Source organism: Chelonoidis abingdonii, chromosome 25 (genome assembly GCF_003597395.2).
Source record: "Chelonoidis abingdonii isolate Lonesome George chromosome 25, CheloAbing_2.0, whole genome shotgun sequence".
NCBI lineage: Eukaryota > Metazoa > Chordata > Testudines > Testudinidae > Chelonoidis > Chelonoidis abingdonii.
The window spans coordinates 3,941,148-3,963,018 of record NC_133793.1 but is presented as its reverse complement, the minus strand read 5'-3'; the positions used below and the strand labels follow the sequence as shown (position 1 = coordinate 3,963,018).

Here is a 21,871-nt window from a genome sequence, read left to right as displayed (position 1 = left end):
CTTTGCTAGACTTAAATCCTTATCCACACTGAAGCAATAAAAGGATTGGACAGCTGTAGGATTCGTGCTTGCTACACAACCAACCTTATTTTGCAGTAGGTAGCTGATGCTGGCTAATGAGTAACTGCAATTTTGAGATCTACTGCTGGAGAAGCAGTTGGTCTGATTAAGAATCTGATCTCTGTAAGGGAGCACACTTTGGAACAAGATGCTTTGTCTAGTAAGACCTTTCAGAATCAGGCTTCTAGTTTTGTAAGCATGATAGGCAAGCTCCCATCCCAGCTCATGCAGCTGCCTATTTCTATGCTTCATTAGGGTCTTGGGTTTGTCTTGTTCAGTGTAGATGCAGCACAGTACTGAAAGACACTAACCATGCAAATGCTTAGACAAGCTCAAAAGACAAGTGTCTTCAGTGTTCCCCACACAATGTTAGGATGCTGAGGGGAGGTTGACAGATTCTAAATTTATGCTCCATCCCCATCTCATTTTTAGCAGTGATATCCAAAGTACATAAATATGTTCAACTAAATGAACTTCTGGAGTAACAAACTTAAGAAAACGAATGTCATTTGTACAGCAATTGAGTATTTTATTGAAAGAAAAACATTGCCACTTAAGTCCCTGGCTCCTCTCCACTGGGTTCTGGACTTCAAACACTGCTTCTTCCTGTGAATGCAAAAACACAAAGTTAGCCCCAAAAATCTACAGATGTTACCAGCAATCATCATACATAGGTCACTTTAAAAAAATAAATACTGAATGAACACAAACAAATCATGCATCTGGAACAAACATTCTTTAGCAATATATATAAGCTTTCAGGTTACATCTGGGATTAAGTGAATAGCATAGAAACAGGGACATAGAGGCAGTTCTGAATTGGACTACGTAGCATTACAATCAACTCTTAAGAATCTTTAAGTCACTGGTTTCAAATTTTAAGTGTCCATTCTGTTCAAACTGCCTAAGGGATAGATCAGATATGTACAACCATCAAGAGTGCAAAAGAAAATATTTAGCAAGTTTCCCCCAGGCCTGTGGTTTTAAATACTGCCATCATATTTTGTAAGCGTTTTAGACTGAAGTCTGGTCAAATGGTGGGAAAAAAAAGAATTCTAGTTTAATTCCAGCTCTACAGATTCCTTCTTATAGACCCTGCATACTACCTCCGGTCTGCTTGCTTCCCCACATATAAAACAGGTATAATATTGATTCACCTACCTTGCGGGATGCTGTGAAGTTCAACTGTTTGTAAAATGTTTTGAAGATGAAAAGCAAAACCAATATTTTTGTATCAAGTTTAATTTATGTAATTGTTTTAATCAAGTATTACGCTATCTGCCCTAAACCTCTCTCCTCCTAATGCACCATGCTTTTCTTATGGTGCTTGAAATTAACATGTTAGCTTCCTTGTTTGTGTCTGAGCATCTGTAGAGTTCAGTGAGCAGGGTTTATTGATGCTGCAGAGCCGGAAAGCCTCAAACAATGCTTATCTTGGTTCTACAAAAGAAAGATTAAAAAGTTTTATATAAAATCCATTAAAGAATGACTTCTGATCTTAAGACTCTATAATTAAGATCAGGTCAAACTTCAGGTGGAAACTGCTAAGTACACTTGGGATCATTTCTTCTTACAAATTCAGTATCCCAAGATTAATCTACTACTCACCCATTCACTTCGCAGTCTGACTACTCCACATCACTGGACATCAAGTCACATTCTGGATTGTGCTCAGGCTCTACTGCTGTACGAGGAAAACGTAAGTTGATATCTTCCATAAAATGATTTTATACCCCCCAATATAAGTCACTTATTTGCTGACTCTCAGTTTGGCCATTCCTTTTATGAGGTGCAGCATCTCAGCAAAGTAGAGGCCATGAATTAAGAGGAAGTTGGAGTCTAAAGTACAACATGACCAACCAAAAACAACAGTGTGCACAATTGTAACTACTTATCTGGAGGTGTAAAAAGCATGTTAACTGTATGGCAGGGATTCCCAAAAAACTTATTCAGAGGGTGAAACGTAAGATTGTTTGAGAACTACCTCCAATCTCCACTATTCGCTATTATAACGGGCTGCCTGTGGCCACTATCACCATTGCTGACACAAAAATGTAAGTTTAGCTTTTTAACTCAATTTAGCTACTGGAAACAAGAACCACCACCAGCACTACTCCACGGTCCTTTAGAACAGTTTCTAAACTTTTTTTTAATGAAAGATTAACAGATATGCTTACTTCACATGGATGAGCACGTTGATTTCATTCAGCTTGCATCATCTTCACCTAAAGGATAACAACTGAAGTTACTATAAAAAACACACACATTAGAAAGTTTCTGAAAACAAAGTTTAACCCATTACAAAATTCTAACCTTTAAATTAAAAAGTAAAAGTTTACAAGATAAATGGACTGATTAGTTATGAGGGAGTTTACAAATTATTCCAAAATACTAGGTGGAAGTAGTATAAGGGGCAAAAGTAGGCTAGTCTAAACACTTGTAAGAAAGTAAAAGAATACAGGTGGTTGAGTGAAGAACTGCACCTACTCTGAACACCAAGCCATAACTGCTAGCTTCACCAGTCTGAGTACAAGTGACGTTTGATTGCAGTCAGAGGTATACTATCCCTTATGTGAAGGTATGTAACTGTGAAACTATACTGGTTATTTAACCAGTTCGGCTTATTTGTAGTAACACATGCTCCATATGGATGAAGCAAGTGTCCCTGAAACTAGCTGTGCCCAGCCCAAGAATCCCATAAGTGCATTGCAATCCAAAGGAAGACACTAGAGTTTGTCATGCGTTTAATTACCTTTGTTCTACATCACAGCTTCTCCCCCTCTGCATATTAAGCCTTTCACTACAGCTATGTTGAGGGCAAACTGCAAGGGGCTGAAGATCATCTACTCATCAGCAACTAGGGACAAGTCTGTACAAAGTTCTGTGCATACGATTAGTTGGAGGCAAAGCACACTGCCTTCACAATGCTACTTAGCCAGCCAAGTGGATGAGAGATCCAAATTTAATATCAAACCCATCTCTTGGTAGTGTTGAGACTGAATTATAAGTCGACAAAAAATGTACTACGCACACTGTTTTCTATGCTGTAGCAATAAAACACCATGCATAAGGGATACTATATCTTTGTGCATCTCTTTAACACTCCAGATTATGCACTTGTAGCCACCCCCTTTTTCCCCAGTTAGCTCTTCAGTACTGGTGTTCAAAAGCAACATTTATAGATGGGGTATTCACAGCCCACTGTGGGATTGCACAATCAAGTCCTAACTTGTCAATCATTATCTAGCAGCAATGACAGACAGGGGAGAAGGCCAATCCTCCCATTTTTTTCTTTTCCAGTAGGCAGCCATTTAAAAACCCCACTAACTGATATGGAGAGAAATCAGAAGCTGATCAGTTGATTCCAGCCTTGCTACTAGTGGAAGAAGCCAACAGTCCAAACCAGCATACTATTTATGCAATTTCTCCAACATGCTCAGCCTCATTTAACATGTTACAACACACAGGCCTTCCTGATCATGTCACTGCAGCTGGCAATGATTAACAGACATGCAACCCCAATACCACTCAAGTCCTAAAACTACTCACAGGCCTCAATATTTAGCTGTTTAGTGTTTTGCTATTGGGGAAACTGCAAGCAAGACTTGGTATGCTTAATGTTACAGTAAAAGCCCCCATATGCTACACTGTGCTGTGCTCTCCCCTGACAGCACCAGTATCTGATCTAACAGGTACGCATATGTATTCTGGCACCACACTTCCGAGCTTCAGATAAACTTTTGGGAAAAGTATAATTCATAGACAAAAAGATAAAACCAAGATGAAACACAATGCAAGCACTTCAGTGTACTGTTATTTCTCATACCCACTTATTATAAGTTGTTTGCTTAAAACAGACATGCCTACTTGTTTAAGAGACCTACTGCACTAAGTTTCGTTACTGCAGACAATTCAAAGCTAGTATGAAACCCATTGCTTTGTCACAAACTGCTTGCTCCAAGAGTGTCAAAAGCCTATTTCCATTCCAAGTATGCAGAAGAAGGCAGATGTGTCCATATAACCCCTCCATGATATTCCTGAAGGCAAGTCATGTGTCTAGTAAATACTCAGCACACTAGCAAAACTGAACAGACCTGACTGTTGGTTTAGAGATACCTAATAATCCAATTCTTGCAATTTCACAGCAAACATACTGCGATTAATTTCATTACTGAATTTTATTCATAGAAAAGCTCTAAAGTCAATGGCAACAGCCAAACTGGCTTAGAGACGAATGGTGTCACAGGCTGAGTAGCTGAAGTTCAGCTACACATTTAACGTAACTAAAGAGCTGTTACTGTCTGAGTTATGAAGTACAGAAATTACTTTGATTTTTCAAAAGAACAGGAATACAAACAGCAGAGGGCAAGCCTATCTAGTTTATAAACTGCTCACCAATGAGTAAGATTCCTTCTTGGAAGATACAAAACAGAAGTATAATGTCCAAATTTGACAAAAATGTACACCAGAAACAAGTATGCAAAGTAAAACTTTGCATCTCAAGTAGAAAAACGCTTGCAATACCGCTGAAAAAGGTTTCTTATGTATTGCCAAGAACCAGATCAGGGGATGAAATAAGGAAACGTATTACATTCAGACTCTGGAGTTACAGCTAACTAGCACAACAAAGCAGATAGGAGCTGAAGGTCAACACATTTGGAAGTTTGGAAACATTTAGGTATGTAACCTTTTGAAACACCATATCTGGTATTTCTAGCAGTGAAGAATTTAGAATAACCACACACTTGAAAGATATTTTGATGAAAATTAAGCTACTTTGATCAGTACATTCATTACCAAGATGAGTACTTAAAGACTGGAATCCACAGATTCCCAGCATATTCAGTTGCCTTTAATTGAACGTATCATGATCACTGCCACCTAGAAATTAAAAACAAACATATCTTAAGTTGATAAACCCTGAAAACTAATGGAGATATTTGAACACAATTTATGACCTAAGAAGTACTTAGACCCAAGTCTTAAAGCTCACTACAGTGAGCTTTACACCTTTATCACCTAGTTCATTGAAGGCTAGAGCAAAGATTACCAATATATTTTCTAAATAGCCAAGATTCTACAAGGGGATGCACTGCAGATGGGATATTTTGCTACTACAGAAGGTTAATACAAGTGACAGGTTTTCTAGGTGCAAATTGCACCTAGTTGACTAGTTAAATGATTCTAAAATCACATTCCCTCTTCCCCACAGAGCTCACCTAAGAATATCTTCATTACAATGTACTTAAGAAAATCCACACAAGCCAAGTCATATGTACAAAGGAATCGGGTCTGTGATACTTATCTAAGAATCGCAATAAGTTGCTTATTGCTGCTGAAAAAGATACAGCTTAAAACCGAAAGCCACGCAACTTTGATGCAAGCTAAACATACAAGTATGAAGAGTGCTGCACTGTAATTTCATAGTCGGAAGTGTGATGTCAGAATACCCACAGAATAAGGTTACACAGAAAGTCACCAAGTTATATTATATTGCTTGTTACCTACCTGTACGCAGTCGGCAATGAGAATCTCGGAGCAAGCAGGAATACTACATCCGGGTCCTAATGTCCATTGCCATTTGTGGTACTACGTTCCTCACAGTTATGAACTGCAGAAATGCTGGCTAAGTGCAGTTATGTAGCAGGCCACTACTTTTAAGAGTGTAAAATTGCAGTCTCAAAAACTCCAGCAAAAACTTGCTGCCACAGTAAGTGGTTGCCGCCAAGGAGAAGCCAAGAATTTTTCTACCATAAAAATACCACAGAATCTCACAAAAGCAGTTTCAATTTCTCATAAGCTGTATTTCTATTAGGTGGTATGATGTATCTACGTAGTACCGTAGATATGCTCTGTATTCATTTTTAAGGAAGTGTGAAAACATGCAAAAGAATATCCATTTCTATATGCTGCAGAGATTAAAAGTTTAAATGGGCTCAATTTAATTAAAGCAGACTAAATTGCAAAAGCCAGTATTTTCTCCAAATCCAATACAAAAAAAGTTCTACATGGTCTCAACCATCTGGAAATGGGTCTGCCAGACCAAGGACTTTTCTTAATGGATTTGAAAATCCTTTACTTCAATTATGTAAATCACCTAACTTTGTGAATACTCCAAAACCACAGAACCATGGGGAAAAACCAAAGGAACATGACAACTTCCTTAACACCTCCCACCAACTTAATAACCGGGTATAAAATTTTAAAATTCTGACATTTGTCTGTCAGCTTTCAAGAATGTATCTTTAAAAGGTTCTGAAATCAAATTGGCCAGAAGCTACTGTATGCAACTCAAAGCAGGACTTGATTCTGTTTTAAGAAGTCTGCTTATGCAACTATAACACAGGGTACACTGTTTAATAAAACTATTTCAGAAGTTGTAGAAACTGCTGAATCATTCAGTATGTTTGCTAAACACAATTTAGCAAACAGTCTATTTTTAAAACCAAGCAACAGCTTACATACAAATAGGGGTTCTAAAAAGAAAGCCTCTGGAAGGTAATGATTAGGACATCAGCATCCTTCACTCTTCAGAGTTATAGTACTACAAAAGAAAGCAGTTTAGGATATGTACCAGCATCTCTTTAATAAAGAATGACATGTAATCTGAAAAATAAACTGAAAAAATTAATTTAATGTTTACTGTCAGAGTTTCCCATCTCAGACACTTGCACCCTCTGTGGGTGTCCACGAACACCCTTTTGAAAGCATTTGCATTGAGTCCCTACTATAAAATTCATACAAGTTGTAATTGGACTGCTGATTTTAAACTAAGAATCCTATACAAAAGATTCCAGAAACTTGATCTCCAGCTTAACTGCTGATCCAAGATTTCCTACATTTCAATTCATAGAGGTAAAGTGTCATCTACCCTCATACCTTCAAAAAGTTCTGGGAAAATAGGAACAGATTTGCCAAACTGGCTGAGTCTCTATTTAGACACTTAATATTTAGTCACACACCTGGTTATCAACATTTCACAGCTTGCCAGGATTACATTTAAAGTTTAACAGTCAGCATTTAAACAGTGCTCACTTCTGAGGACGGACTGTTTGTATTCCAAGGTAATGAAATCTAAACACTAAAACTTTTATCCATACAGAATTTAGGATTAGCCAATGCTTAGCACAAACAGTGGAAAGACCTTCTAACAATTAAAACTATTCACAGAATGCTCAACATTTTGGGAGTCTGGTAAAAATACAACCAAAATCAAATAAGTTTGCCAACTTTGCACAAGCAGGTTGACGTACCCTGTCTTAATACCAAGGCATTTTACACTGGGAAGCCATGCTCCCAACATGTCAGGTACAATCACAGTAATGAAGTAACTACATTAATATCAGAGTCCAGAATACCTTGCATTCTTATGGGGTTTAATTAAGGGGACAGCAAACTGTAAATTCATGAAACCATCTCCTCTGTCAGAATCTTAAGAGGGAGTTTTATTTGTACTATATAGCATTAGCTATTGAACTCCAGGTTTAGTCCTACTCTTGCCTGCCAAACATCAGCATTAAGGTATCTGACAATATCAGAACAGGGGTTCTCAACCAGGAGATGCGGTGAGCTGAGCCAAAAACTTAAGTGGCACTGTGACTTGGCACATGGACAGCAGAAGCTCCAAGTAAAAAGAAATGCTAAGACTGGACTTAACTCAAAAAAAAAGCTGAGAACCCTGCTACAGTGCAAGAGGCTATTTATTTATCTGAATTTAACATGATGCATTTTAGGATTTAAGTACTACAAGGTCTATGAAAGAAGATTTCAGTTTTTAAAGACCCCTGAAATTAACCCTAGTTGATTTCTGAACTGTAAGAGTTAGTCCACTCAATTAGCATAAGGACATAAACAAGTTAGAGTACAAATTAAAAGTCTCCTTGTTTTACTCAAGTAATACTCCCTGGTCTTCTTGCCAAGCAATTTCAGTTAGGTATTAAATACTGAACCAGGCCAATCCTGCCTCTCAGGTAGACAGCTTACGTATAAAACAAACATTTGTCACGTTTACAGCCCTTTAATTGAGAAGCCAGTTAATCCAAGCCATTCTGTGGCTTTATTTTAAAAAGTGACCTTTTCAACTTCTTTAGAAGATTTCAAGCAGTGGATGCCAAAGAGATAAGTCTCTGCCACCATCCCACCCTCCATTGTTAAAATCTAAAACTCATTACACAACAGCAGCATAATTTGCTGTTTAGTTTCCATTACTGCATCTTACAACACTTGCAAAATTTCCATTTATTTCCTTATTGCAGTATAACGAATGCTCTGAAAATCTGTACCCATTGGAAGATCAAGTATCGGTCTACAACTATTTGACCCAAAAGTAAAGCTTGAGGCATAATGGGAGGAGGCCTCACCCTTAAGCTACTTTTCCACATCCTGGTCTAAATCAGACCTCTAAATCCAAGACTCATTTGTTTTATGTTGAAAGATACGGCATTTAGCCTCATTTAGAACCATGAATGGCGAGTTTATGATCAGAATAGTTACTACATTTAGTATTCTATTTATTTGAAGCACAGTAAAAAAAAATTGTTACACTGCCATCAAGTTAGGGATGTTATACATCAAAAAAACAGCTAAATTTTTTTTGAAACACTGCATTACATAATTAAATTTTACTCGTCCAAACAGACCACTTACAAATATTAGGTCACTATTTTCTAACATCCATAAAAATGTAGCTTTCTTACTAAAATGCAAGAATTTAAAAGTTGGTGTCTAAACAAGGCAGACAAAAACAAACTGGAATGAAACTACTGGTCACATCTAAAATCGGGGCTTTTTGTTTGGGCCTTCATATTCTTCTCTCCCTCTACCATATCCTGCTGGTGTTCCAGGCCCCATTCCTCTAGGACCCTGGCCACCCACAGGCCCCGCACCTCCCTGCCCAAAGCGTTCAGCACGCTATTGGAACAGTATTAACAGTTCATTATTATGTAGTTGATGTCCATGTGTGTTAAGTATATATTTTTAGAAGGTTCCGTAGTCAAGGTTCGTCGATACAATCACCATTGAGCCGATCCACAGGTACCGGGAACATAGAAAGGAAAAAAGGGTAATTTAAAAATTAGTTTATTGTAATACATGCCTTGAGGTATGTTCCCAACTTGATGCATTCTCATACATCTGTTACAAAGAACAGATACTCCCTGCAGTGCTAGAAACGTAAGCATTAGTGCAGATGTGAATTTACACCCTTTCCAAAATGAGCTCTAGCAATTTTCAACCAAGTTTACGCAAATAGCTTGCAAACTCTCACCTTTAGTTCAGTACAAGTTTTGTTTATGTCAATAAGTTATTTCCAAATAAGCCTAGCCAAAAAAGGCAGATTCAGTTCACTGAAGTATGAGTTGACATTAATAAAATGTCATTGTAAGGAGGATGCCTACTCACCAGTTAATGGCATGTGCTGCATTAGAGACCATGTGCTTTTCAAGATGGGTTTAAGACTACATCTGCTGACTAAACTGCAGAAGCCTTAAGTAGTAAAACAAACAACTGTAATACAATGCTACTGGATTACAAGAATGAAAAATGTGAAAGACTAATAAGCAGTGATTTACCTAACCAACAGAACTGCTTGATGAAAAGACCTTCATTTGTTCTCACATTCTCAGGTCTACTGCTATATAACCAAATGTAAAAATGGGTTCACAGAACTACATTTTAATCATAGTGTTTCAGGTTTCCCCTTTGTGCATTTCACTAGGTGCACCCATTAAAGCCCCTCTCCCCTCCCAGCTTCACCACAAGCTCTTGGAAAGTCCACTAAGCCTTTACAATTATTGAAAGACTTCATGGACTGTCTCCCATCAGAGTTGTAAGCGCTGAATTAGACTGCAATAAAGCAGAGACTTCAAATATCTTTACTAATGTATCTAGCTGCACGTATTTCTACCAAGCTACCAGATAAGTAGGTGTGGCTGGCAGCAGATCTCTAAAAGTTACATCAATACTGTGAAGTCAAAGATAGTTTTCAACTTCCATTTCAAACAAAAGTTTCACTACCCCCTAAAAGAATAATAATTTCAGTTTACTAAACTAAGTCTGTAAATACAGACCATGGGTTACATTCAGACTTTTCTCCAGTTACTGGTATAGAATTATTTGAAAGTTGCTTCAGTCTTTCTGAGCAAGGATTTTCAGAAAATAAGGAGTTTGTAGCTTCTCCGTAATTCACGTCTTCTTTATAAAGTTTATACACCAGCTAAAACCTAATTGCAACTCTTAAGTTTAATAATGGGGACAGCACTGTGGCATAAATAGAGCCATGTCCTAGGGAACTTTAGGCAGTTAAATCACCTTAAGAGTAACATGTTTTGATGGTATCAAGTTGTTTAAAATATTACACAAGTTCAACATGCACCCGTACCAAGACTTTTAGAAGAAAAAAATGTACACAACATTCACCACAGACTACCTAACTGTTCACTAGATGCTTATGAATTGCTTAAAAATGTTATCAGTAGATTATAGATGCATTAATGCCGGCAGCATCATCTACTGGATCAATGCTTTGCAAAGTTAGATACCATAGGTATGGTTTCCATAAAAAGATACCTGGCAAGCTACTGTGGTAGCACACCATATAAAGCCAGAGGCCTGAGTACAGTCTAACCTTAAACCCACCCAGAAAAAGATTCTCTGCATTTTGTGCCAGAGGGTGTGTACCCCCAACAGGGAGGTGGAAGCACACTATCATCAACCACTTGACCCAGAAGAGACTTCCATCCTATTAAAGCATTGCTGTCAGTACTGCTCCAGTGGGATAGCACCAAGCAGACTCCAACCCCATGCACAGATTTAGTGTGCGCCAAAAATAGTATTGTTTGGAAACATACCTCTAAACAAGAGGTATGCAGTAGATTAAGAACCTACATCTACAGTCATGCCCAACAAGTGGGAAATGAAGTTAGAACAGGCTATCATTATTCCTTTGTCAGACAGGAGTCACAAAATGACTAAGGTCAAGGAGTACTGGGAATATTTAAACATGCCTAAACCTAACAACTGCATTTCTGCTCTTTTGATATTATGGCCAACATTAGCACACAGCATATGGTATACTGTTTGCCATTTGATTACTCACAAGTTGAGTGATAAGTAATCTGTTGCATAAACATACATGTGATCACAGATTTGTATTTTGCAGTATATCAATGCAAGGGTGCACTGATTTTGTAATTAGGCTTGGAAGGACCAGATTTTAACTGGCCTCAGTAATTACACTTTGGAGAACAAGAGTAGAACCACGTAACACTTGCAGACACTTGATACAATTATGAAATAGTTTTTAGATAGAATTGACAAGGTGCAAGCTCTCCTGTGTCAATTTGTTGTAAATTAATTTCTGAGGTAATCACATCTTGATAAATAAGGCTTAAATTTGTTTCTTGTTAGAGCAAAAGCTGCTAGAAATCAATTTAGTATTTTGAAACATCAAAATTTATGAAAAAATCCTTCCAAGCTTAAGTATAAGGCAGGTACTCAAAACCCAATCAGTAACAGGGTTAACAGCAAATATGCTTAATAGCACATTTGAATTTGTTTACAGACAACTTCTGTCTAAATGACCACACTCATAAGATCTGAGCTATTATTGTACATACTGCCAGACTAGTCCTTAATATTGCTATTACATACACTGACTGAAAAAAAAGCAGTCAGTACTCAAGATTTAAACCATCTACCATTCAAAAATCAGTAGAGTTCAGAATTTCCTGCCTTAATTTCCCCCATACTAAAGTAAAGCCACCACAGGATACATTACCATGTCACTTCCCATCATAGAACCACTCATGGCTGGTTGGCCAACACCAGGACTGGCTTCATAACCTATGCTGCCACCACCGCCGCCGCCGCCGCCGCCACCACCCATAGGTGGGAATTTCTGAGCTGCTGCACCATAGGGATCTAAGAAAGAAAAATGTAATCATATTCTGACAAGTTATATGTTAACCACGTAAAAGATATTTAACAATCCTTTACCTCCCATGTTCATTGTGCTGGCACCACCCATTCTCATGTCTCTCTCTCTCTGCAAAGGCAAAAATAGATCAGAATGAGTAATCAATTCTTCCCCCCTTTGAAGGCCTGCATTTCATGAAGCAGGTGCGCCATTTAACAGTATCCGTTCACCTACCAAAACTATGAGCATTAGTTATTTTGAACTATTTTTTGAAACTAAGAAAATCCCAGCAGCATCTCAAATCATTATTCATAAAAACACAAGGTTTTATTTTGTTTATGCTTACTGGATCCATGTAACCCATTCTACTGTAATTCTCTTCCCTTTGTCTTCTCATCTGTTCTTCCATCTCACGCTGGCGAATCATCATTTCTTCTTCCCGTCTACGACGTTCTTCCTCCTGCCTGATAATTTGTGCATTATTATACCTCAAAAGCACAATATTTACACCTTTAATATGTATATAAATATAACATGATTCAAATTTCAAGATGTTCAAGAAAAAATGATAGCATTTTTACAAAGGTAAGCTAGCTTTAACATGTAAACCTCAACTTGAAATTGTATTAGCACATGCACAACTGTCATTTGCACAAAGAACATTGTCACTGAAATTTAGTTTTTAGTAACAAAATCTTTTTTATCAAACCCAGACCTACCTTAGCTGAATTTCCTTGCGTTTCTGCATTTCTTGATTATGAAGTTCCTCCATACGCCTCAATTCTTCTTGACGCCTCATAAGATCTGAAAAAATAGTCTGTCAATATCCCCTTTGTACATACTATTTCCAAGTTTTTATTCTCACAACGTGTTACCTCACTTCAACCACCTACGCTAGCCCCATTTAAGCTCTACACAGCACACAACTGATACTGAAACATGACTGTAATTGATGAGAAAAGCAGTCATTGGCCAACTAATTTAAAAGGGGAATGGTTTCAAACAGAATTTGAGTTATGCTCACAAAAAAAAGTGAAAAAAACTCAACTTTGCAGGAAGCTTTTTCTCCTCTCAACTTCCTACTGAGCAACCAGAATTCCCAGTCTCGCAGAGCCACAATAACTATGTGAATCAAATACACAAAACCAGTTTTTAGGCTCCCTTATTTTTATGCAAAGTAAGATTTACAGCAAGCAGGAAGCAAGATGTAATGTTAAGTGGCAAGCTACTTTTTAAAAACAGTTCTCAAGCTCCACCTGGCTGTTTACTATGGATCAGTTCATGAAAACCTAAAACACAAACATCCATATAATAGGACTATTTGTATAGACAGCACATACAACTAGAAAACAAATGGCAACAGAAGAATTAGTGCCAATCACCTTGACGCAAGAGGTTTGCCTGATGTTCATGATAGGCATCTTCCATTTCACTTTCAAGTTTGTCTTTGGCATCTTTCATGTTTTTCTCCACCTGATCTCTTTGCTGTTTTTCCATTTCATCTAAGGATTTCCACCTCTGGGAATATTCAAATTCAAAACTGCCATGCTGAGCAAAGCGGGGTGGAGTTTCTCTTTCCCTACAAAGAGAATAGAAAATATTCTCTAATAATGAATTTAAAAGACAGGAGTTGTGTAACATCATTTGAATACTCAGGAAGAAACTACTTAATTTTGAACTAAGTCACAATATTTTCAATAAATGTTTGAATTATGCTTAACAATAAGAGCTTTAAAGACTTAAAACACTGCTGCTGCTGACAACACTATATATTCTGCTACAGGCCAGATGTTCAGAAGAATCTAGAGAATTCCGTGGAGTCTTCACTGCCATGAGCCAACTCCTCCTCTGTGGACACTGCCTGCGCCTCTCGCAGCAGTGGAGTACCAGAGTTGACAGGAGAGTGCTTGGGATTCAATTTATCACATCTAACTAAATGCGATAAATCAATGCCCACTGGACTGACTGCTGCCTGCCGATGCAGCAGGTAGTGTAGACATACCCCCAACAACAGCAGTAGTAATTTCTTTCAAGGAGTCAATGACCAAAAGAGGTACACATTGTCAGCTAGGTCCAAAACATGTTTTTTATATTAGAATTAGAAAAAATTATCCCCAACAGTTAAACCAAGGTTTCTGCCCATGAGGAAAAGTAACTTAGTAGCTGGACTGAGAAAGCGTGTTTACACCCACAGCTCAGTGAAAAGTCAAATGATATCCACACCATCTCTGCAATTTTCTGAAAGACCATTTTTCTTTATAATTTTTTGAATGTATTGGCTTCAGACTATTAATATTGAAACATTTCAGTAAAGTTGCATCAACTTGAATTTTTCTTTTTTAAATTAACAAAAAAATTCAGAAGTAGTTAAGTCCCATTTTCAATAATGATTTGGGTACATCTGAACATTTTACGCAGCACCAAATACTACAGCAGCCCCTCCAATGTTTGCAGTTTTGCAAGTTTTTAATTTCCTTCTTCCTTGTTGCTATGTGAAAACTGCCAAAGTGCTGTGAAGTGCACAAAGCAAAGAAAAATATTTGTTGTTTTCCTTGTAAAAATAGAGTAAGCCAGAAGGGTGATTTTTAAGTTGACATCCTTTTAGTGGATAGAAAGAAAAAACCTATGAGAGGTTGTCAAATTCAATGCTGGCTTCACAACAAAAATTTTATTAAAACTAATGTTTAAATAAATTATATAATACACAGGTTAAGAAAAGAACACCTGTACATCTGGGTATAGTGCTTAGACTATCTATAAATACAAAGTTTGTTTTAAAAATCATAAAATACATATACTAAACTATCATATATTGTAAATAACATGTTCTGTAATATATTTGAGATCAATTTGCCTTATCTCTACATGGAGAAAAACAAAAGAGTGCCCCTACTTTTGATACATTGGATTCTTCTGAGCAAGCTTTTCTGGAAGACCATCTTCATCATCCAGTTGTTCAAGTGGTTCCACAATAACTGGTCTAGGAGTACTAAAAAACGAAAGTTTTTTGTTCAATATGAATGCTAGTTTTAGCTTTTAGAAGAAAATTTGTTTATAACAATTATCACTTAAGCTCACTTGTGATAAAATGATGGTAACAGACTAAATGTTTACCGTCAATTACCATGTTTAAATAAAATACATTTCTATATAGTCAAACAGCTTACGTTGTCAACAAGAATACTCCTTCTGTGCACCGTTCAAATGCCTTCCTTGCAGCTGGCTTAGATGCAAATTCAACAATGCCTTTTCCTGTTGATCTGCCCCGATCATCTACAATCACAACAGCTCTTTCAACTGGACCAAACTGTGAAAAAGCTTCCTCCAATAACTCATTGGACACATAGGGTGAAAGGTTACGCACAGACAGAGCAGCAGCATGTGTGGCAAAACGAACTCTAAGCTGTCGGCCTCTCATAGGAATATCATCAAGTTCTGCCTTTGCAATTTCAGCCAGTGCTCTGGATTCCTGGAAAAATTTAATGAGACCCAGTTTCAACAAAACAACTGTGTTGCTGTAATTTAGCTGAACAACAGATTTAAATGGCTACAGTATGAGAACCCACCAATTTAATGAATCCAAATCCCTTCCCCTTGTTGATAAAAACCTCTCCAGGCTCCCCATATTTAGCAAATAATCTTTTGAATTCTTCATCTGTAATATCAGCAGGCAAGTTTCCCACAAACAGACGGCAACGCTGGGTGTAAGTCTTCTCTCCAGGTCGCCTCAGAAGGGACAGATTTGCTTTAAAGCCCTAGCAAAAAAACAGAGACCAGTTCAATGACGCGTTGCTTTTATACCAGACACAAGCCTTCAATCAAAGCCGCTTGAATAGATACCACCCTCTTCACGACGGTACATGCTCCGCCCGCCAATCACACGACCACAGGCTCACAGCTACCTCAGCTAGCCCTGTAGGTGGGACTGGGGTTAGTTACCAAATTGTGCCTACGCGGTCTGTCAGGCGGCCACATCCCGCGTTTAGGCAAGGCCAGGCCCTCTGGGTAGGGAAAAGCCCCGTTCAATTGGGCCCATAGCCGCTTCCCTCCCCGCGGCCCCACGCTGTACGGCCACCCCCGACAGGCCCCTCAGCACATCCCCGCCTCGCTTCAAGATGGCGTCGGGCGCGCGGGGAGTCCGAGCGTGGCCACCGCCATCTTGTAGCTGCGGGGGAGGGGAAGGGACTCACCTCGTCCGTGGTCTTCTCGCCGCTGCCTCCGGCCGGGCCCTGCTGCAAGTTGAGGCCCTGCCCTTGGTGCTGTTGGCCCTGACCGCGCCCGCGCTGTTCGCCGCCCGGGCCACCGCGGTGTCCCTGGCCCCCCTTGGGGTGCGGGCCGCCGGGGCCCTGCTGGGGGCCCCCCGGGCCCTTGGGCCCCCCGCCCGGAGACTGGCCCTGACCTTTCTTGGGGCCGACGGCAGGGGTGGGGCTCGGCTTCGGCTGCGCCTGGGCCTGTCCCCCAGGGACGGATGGGGTGGAAGGGGGAGCGGCAGCGGCGGCAGCCTGGGTCTGCGGCTGTTGCTGTCCCGTGGCCGGTGGAGGCCCCGCGGGGGGCCCGGAGCCGGCCTGGCTGCCGGAGGGGCCCGAGGTAGTGGCAGTGGCGGAAGTTGACGAGGCAGGCGGCGTGGCGGTCGAGACGGGCGGCTTCGGGGGTTCGGGCTTAGGGCCCCCGCCAGGCGGGCCGCCCCCCAAGGGGCCGCGGTTCTGGCCAAGACCCATGCCGGGCGGTGGAGACCGGAAATCATGGTTGGGGCCTCCCCGGCCTCCGCCACCCCCTCCGCGCCGGTGGAAACCGCCACCACCTCGGCTACGGAACCGATCCCGAGACATGGTGCCGCTCTGCTCTTTTCTCTTCAGGCTCAGGGCCCTGCGCACAAAATGGCGGCTATGCCAAACGGCCTCGCCGGCGCCTTTGTCCGGCCCTTATATACCTTCTCCTCCCCCGGAAACCACCCTCTTCCCCGAATAACCAATAGAGAGCCGAATTTGCAAAGACTGATAGCTCTAATAGCCAATCGGCCGCACCTCTTATGCCATATCTTTTCTCCCGTTGGTAGGAAATCTGTTCCTTGATGATTGGTCCGTTTGACCTCCGAATACCCGACGGTATGATCCGTTATACTGTTGTGTGCTGATTGGACAATTTGACGGGCAGGAGGGTCGGTTATTAGCCAATGCGTATAACGATTGGATGGCAACGGAGTCACTCAAGCTACCGGCTCTGCAGGGAAGATGATGAGTTTGTCGACTGCCACAATGTAACCAATGGCTCCGCTATCCGCCATGCAGCCTCAGCCACGTGGTGCGCATGACCCTGGGCTGCCAGGCTTGCATACCGTGTGGTCTGGAGGAGCGGGGCTGCTTTCTGGCTGTGTCAATGGCTAATTAACACCCACACAAAACAGAAAGAAGGCCCCTGATTGCTACAAGAGGAAGACTGTTCTTGTGGTTATAAGGCGCTGGTCTGGCACTCAGAATAGTGGGATTCTCTTTATTCTGTGACAGAGTCACTGCTGCCTTCAAAAGCAACTTATCATGGGGATTCGTCCATTTCTTGGTTCCCCACTTTAGACTGATTTTTCAGAGGGGCTGACTATCCCCTGCTCCAGCTGAAGTCAGTGGTGTCTGTGTACCCCAAAATCAGAGGCCACTGTTGAATACGTTAAACTAAATCAGGGGTAGGCAACCTATGGCTGAAGGCAACCTGTGTGCCGAAGGCGGCACGCGAGCTGATTTTTCAGTGGCACTCACACTGCCCGGGTCCTCGCCACCGGTCTGGGGGGGGCTCTGCATTTTAATTTAATTTTAAATGAAGCTTCTTAAACCTTTTAAAAACCTTATTTACTTTACATACAACAATAGTTATATATTTTACACTTACGGAAAGAGACCTTCTAAAAATGTTAAAATGTATGACTGGCATGTGAAACCTTAAATTAGAGTGAATAAATGAGGACTTGGCACACCACTTCTGAAAGGTTGCCGACTCCTGAACTAGATCATAGGCCCTTCTGTAAAATACTGTCTCAGTGGGGAATGTGTATGTATGAGGTGCTCAGAAACTAGTTACATGTCCATAAAAGAGATTATAAATAAAATAATAAATGGTGAAATATTGTAGGCACAATATAAAAAAGCATCAGAATTTAATAACCTTTTAATTAGACATACATAAAATTTTAGTGCTACTGAAGGTGGGTGGTTTGGAAGTCTTTCATTTATCCACAGAACAGTTGGTTGGGGAAAATATAGGGGATTGCAATCATTAACATTTTTATTAAATTTAACCTGATCTACAGCTCAGGAAGGCATCACAAGTAAAGCTCGCTAAATAACAGATTATTGGTTTGCTGGCAATATTGAGATACTGAAAAATCGTTTCAGATTGGAAAATGTCCAGCAAATCAAAAAGTTAAAAAATTGATTTTAGGTCAAATTTCCTTGTGACCATTTTAAAACATTTTAAAATTATTTTAAATAAAATAAAAGGAAATGGTGTCTGGCCACCCAAAATCAGAAGTCACTTTTGAACATGTTAGGCAACATCTTTTTGTACCAAATAGGTCCTTCTGTACCATACTTCAATATCTCAGTGGGGAAAACTGAAATGTTTCCTTTCAAAATGTCAAAACATTTTGATATTTTCGGAGCGATGTTTTTGTTTTTTCCTAAATGAACTATCTGGCAAAATCAACACAAATTCACAAAACATTTTAGTGTCACTAAATCTGCATTTTTCACTCCAAAAAAAAGCTTAGTGTGAGAAATTTCACCCAATTTTAATCACAAGTGAAAATTTTCAAGTTAGAAAAATAAAGTCATTTAATGAACCCGTGCTATTATATAGAACTAGTCATTACATTTAAGCTGTGACCTTGAGCTTCTATCCATTTTATCCAACTGCTAGATTTTAGTACCAGCCCCAAGGTAGGTGTACAGTAAAAAACCATGGCAACTAGCTGGTGGAAAAAGCAGATTTGGGACCCCAAAATACTAACAGGGGAGCCCCACAAGAGAGTTACTACACAGATCACTGTGACTCCATAATACTGCTGTCACAACATTCTGCAGATGAATATATACAGTAGCCCAAGGTGGATAGCACCACTAACTGCAATGAAGTTACACCACGAACTCACTTAGTTTTCTATTATTAGAGGCATGTGGTATTCTGCAGTTTCAGTTTTGAGTGTTTCAATCCATGCGGATTTGCAATTTCTCTGCCTCTCCCCTCCGTTTCACATTCAATATTAGGTTGGAAGGAGACCCAAAACTCAAAGCAAAACTCAATCAAAACCAAAAGTTTTGCTTGATTTCACGCCAAAACCAAAACATTTATGTGGTTCTGGTGTGAAATTCTAAAGCAGACCCAGGTTTCTTGAAATTGTTTGTTAACCCTTTGGATGATCCAAGGCAGAGCATGGAATATGTACATGAAACAAAGTTTCATGGATTCCACTATGACTTGTGGTTTTTTTAAAGAGAGATTTCTTACAGCTTTAATTATTTTTCAAAATATTATATACATAACAGGCATGATACTTCAATCAACTTAATTCTAGCAGGATGGAACCCAAAACGATGTTTTAAAATGGATGCTCTCCTGAAATGTGAGTTCCAATTGCCAAGAGCAGTAAAGTTTTCCACCGCTAGGTGTCTCAGTGGTTGTATGACAGGAGAAAGCGTTTTTTAATCTGTCTAACTAAAATTCAAATAATTGTCATTTTCTCCCTCACGCTGGACTATTTCCCTTCAGTAGGCAGTGAAAACAGAGAATATTCAATATCTAGTCAGTATTTCTGCCTTTGCTGTGTCTTAAGTGAAAACGATTTTTAGTTTAGGGAGCTTCTATTTGACAACATTTTTTGGATTGGATACAAAGAAACAACTATGATCATTGGCTACAAGCCTATAGGCCAAGAGGAGCATGGAAACAAGGGGCAATTCTTGGGAGAAACTCTCAATGTACTTTTAATGTCAGGATGCTGTGATCATGCGGGATGTAAACAAGATATCTTGTGGCTAACAAAGACAACTAAATAGGCAATATCAAGGATGTCCTTGAGTTGTATACAAAAACAATTTTATAACTCTATAAAGCAGGGATTCTAACTAGGAGAGACTTCAACCTAGCTCTGTCGGGAGGAACTTCCCGGGAATACGAGAATAATTGGGAAGGTTGAACCAATGACCACGCACACAGTATTTGTATTGAGCATAGTAAAGAATGAATTCATAGAACACTGTAGTACAAGGCATTAGACTTCAAGAAAACTCACTTTAGGCAATTATTAAATCTGGTGAATAAGGTGCCAAGAGACAAATTATTAAAATCCACATGTCTGAAAAAATGCTAGCGAATCCTAAAAGCCACTATAAATGAGGCACTTTAACTACAGTTTCTCTGAAAAGAATACAAGGAATAAGAATCAGTCCATATGGCTTCAGAAGGTGTTCTGAGGTCAATATCCGTATGAACTGGTAATAGAAAAGGAGGAGGCAACCAAACAAGAATTCTCAGAATCAGTTAAGGTATTTAAGGAATATAGAAAAACAGCAAAATAAGCTAATGCTATCGAATGGGCTGAGAAGGCTTTTACAAATATAGAGGAACATGGCATATAGGGAGAAAGAAAGTACATTCATAAATAAATGAGGAAGGGGATTAAATTAGTGATTTGAAAATAGCGGAGATACTATACTGCTTTTTAAAATGTCACCAACAAGAAATAAATGTGGCCAGATTATCCCACCTCAAAGGACTATCCACAGGAAGGGTGCAAAAGAGATTGAAAATTCTATGCTGTTTGCCTCATGGAGTTTTCAGGGAATTATCACTTATGTATGACCTTGCACTATTAAATTTCATTTCATTTCACTGCAGTTTCAAGGTCCTCCAGATCTTCTTTTACGATATTCTGCTCCTACTTTGTATTGGCAATGTCTCCCAACTTTGTGTCAACTGCAAATTATATTAGCACACTCCCACTTTTTGTGCCAAAGTCATGAATGAAAATGTTACAATAAGATTGCTCCTAAAACTGATCCCTAAGGAGCTCCACAAGTAACTTCCCTCCAGCCTGACAGTTCACCTCTTAGCACGACCCCCTGTAGTCTCCCCTTTAGCCAGTTCCTTTCAATTCTCATATTAATCCTCATCTTCTCCAATTTAACTACTAATTTCCCATGTGGAACTGTATCAAATGCCTTACTAAAATCCAGGTAGATTAGAGCTACTACATTTCTTTTATCTAAAAATTCAGTTATCTTCTCAAAGAAAGAGATCAGATAGGTCCGGCATGATTTATCTTTTGTAAAGCCAAGTTGTATTTTATCCCAATTACCATTTATCTCTGCACGGGAAGTGCAGAGAACAAGCCAAATTGAAGAAGTGCCCAACTATTTGTATGAAAAGACTTATCAGGAAATCTTTGCACAGAATACTTCTTAGGAAGGTGCTCATGCATTTGGGGAAGAACAGAAATATTGTGTGTAAGTGCAATTGTCCAAATTTATCCCTCGTGTAACTCTGGGGATTACACTGGAAAAATTCACTGGAGTTACACTAGGAATTAATTTGACACATTATGTTTCTTCTATATGTTTGACAGTTTTCTTCTGGTAATAATTAGTATAATCTTAGAGAGACTAAATAAAAGAGTTAAACACTTATATGAATAAGAACAGCATCTGCAGTGACAGAAGCATGGATGAGTATTATAAAGGTTCTCAGTCCTCATGCTTCAGCACATAAGCATGTTGACATCTAGGTCAGGAAGAAACCCCTGCTTTCTCCTATACATGACACCTTCCCCCACTTCCTCATATACATGACATAGGCCATAAGCCTTCAAAACCTTCCACATGTGCTTACAGTTAAGCATGTGTCATAAACAGA

General features: G+C 39.5%; 1 protein-coding gene across 8 annotated transcripts; it reads right to left on the bottom strand.

The window, feature by feature from the left end:
- Positions 1-568: 568 nt before the first annotated feature.
- On the bottom strand, positions 569-16,882 carry SFPQ (splicing factor proline and glutamine rich). Of its 8 annotated transcripts, none has more exons than XM_032802713.2 (13): positions 16,165-16,882; positions 15,541-15,729; positions 15,142-15,443; positions 14,868-14,963; positions 13,357-13,553; positions 12,694-12,778; positions 12,321-12,438; positions 12,055-12,103; positions 11,837-11,979; positions 2,238-8,970; positions 1,669-1,744; positions 1,222-1,500; positions 569-666 (listed from the first exon to the last, which is right to left on the bottom strand). In XM_032802713.2, the coding sequence occupies exons 1-10, from the start codon at positions 16,801-16,803 to the stop codon at positions 8,833-8,835; spliced, it is 1,956 nt and encodes a 651-aa protein (XP_032658604.1). In that variant the 5' UTR covers positions 16,804-16,882; the 3' UTR covers positions 569-666; positions 1,222-1,500; positions 1,669-1,744; positions 2,238-8,832. The 8 variants fall into 8 exon arrangements, with proteins under 8 accessions (XP_032658604.1, XP_032658601.1, XP_032658602.1 ...); XM_032802710.2 differs by having other exon boundaries at positions 569-1,500; positions 2,238-2,285; positions 5,569-8,970; XM_032802711.2 differs by having other exon boundaries at positions 569-1,500; positions 1,669-1,741; positions 2,238-2,285; positions 5,569-8,970.
- Positions 16,883-21,871: the final 4,989 nt, after the last annotated feature.

Coding starts and splice junctions, on each gene's coding strand:
- SFPQ (XM_032802708.2), bottom strand. CDS start 16,803: ATGTCTCGGGATCGGTTCCGTAGCCGAGGTGGTGGCGGTTTCCACCGG. Junction 12,104..12,320: donor GAATGGGTTACATGGATCCA/GTAAGCATAAAC, acceptor TTGCCTTTGCAG/AGAGAGAGAGACATGAGAAT. Junction 11,980..12,054: donor CAGCACAATGAACATGGGAG/GTAAAGGATTGT, acceptor TTTCTTTCTTAG/ATCCCTATGGTGCAGCAGCT.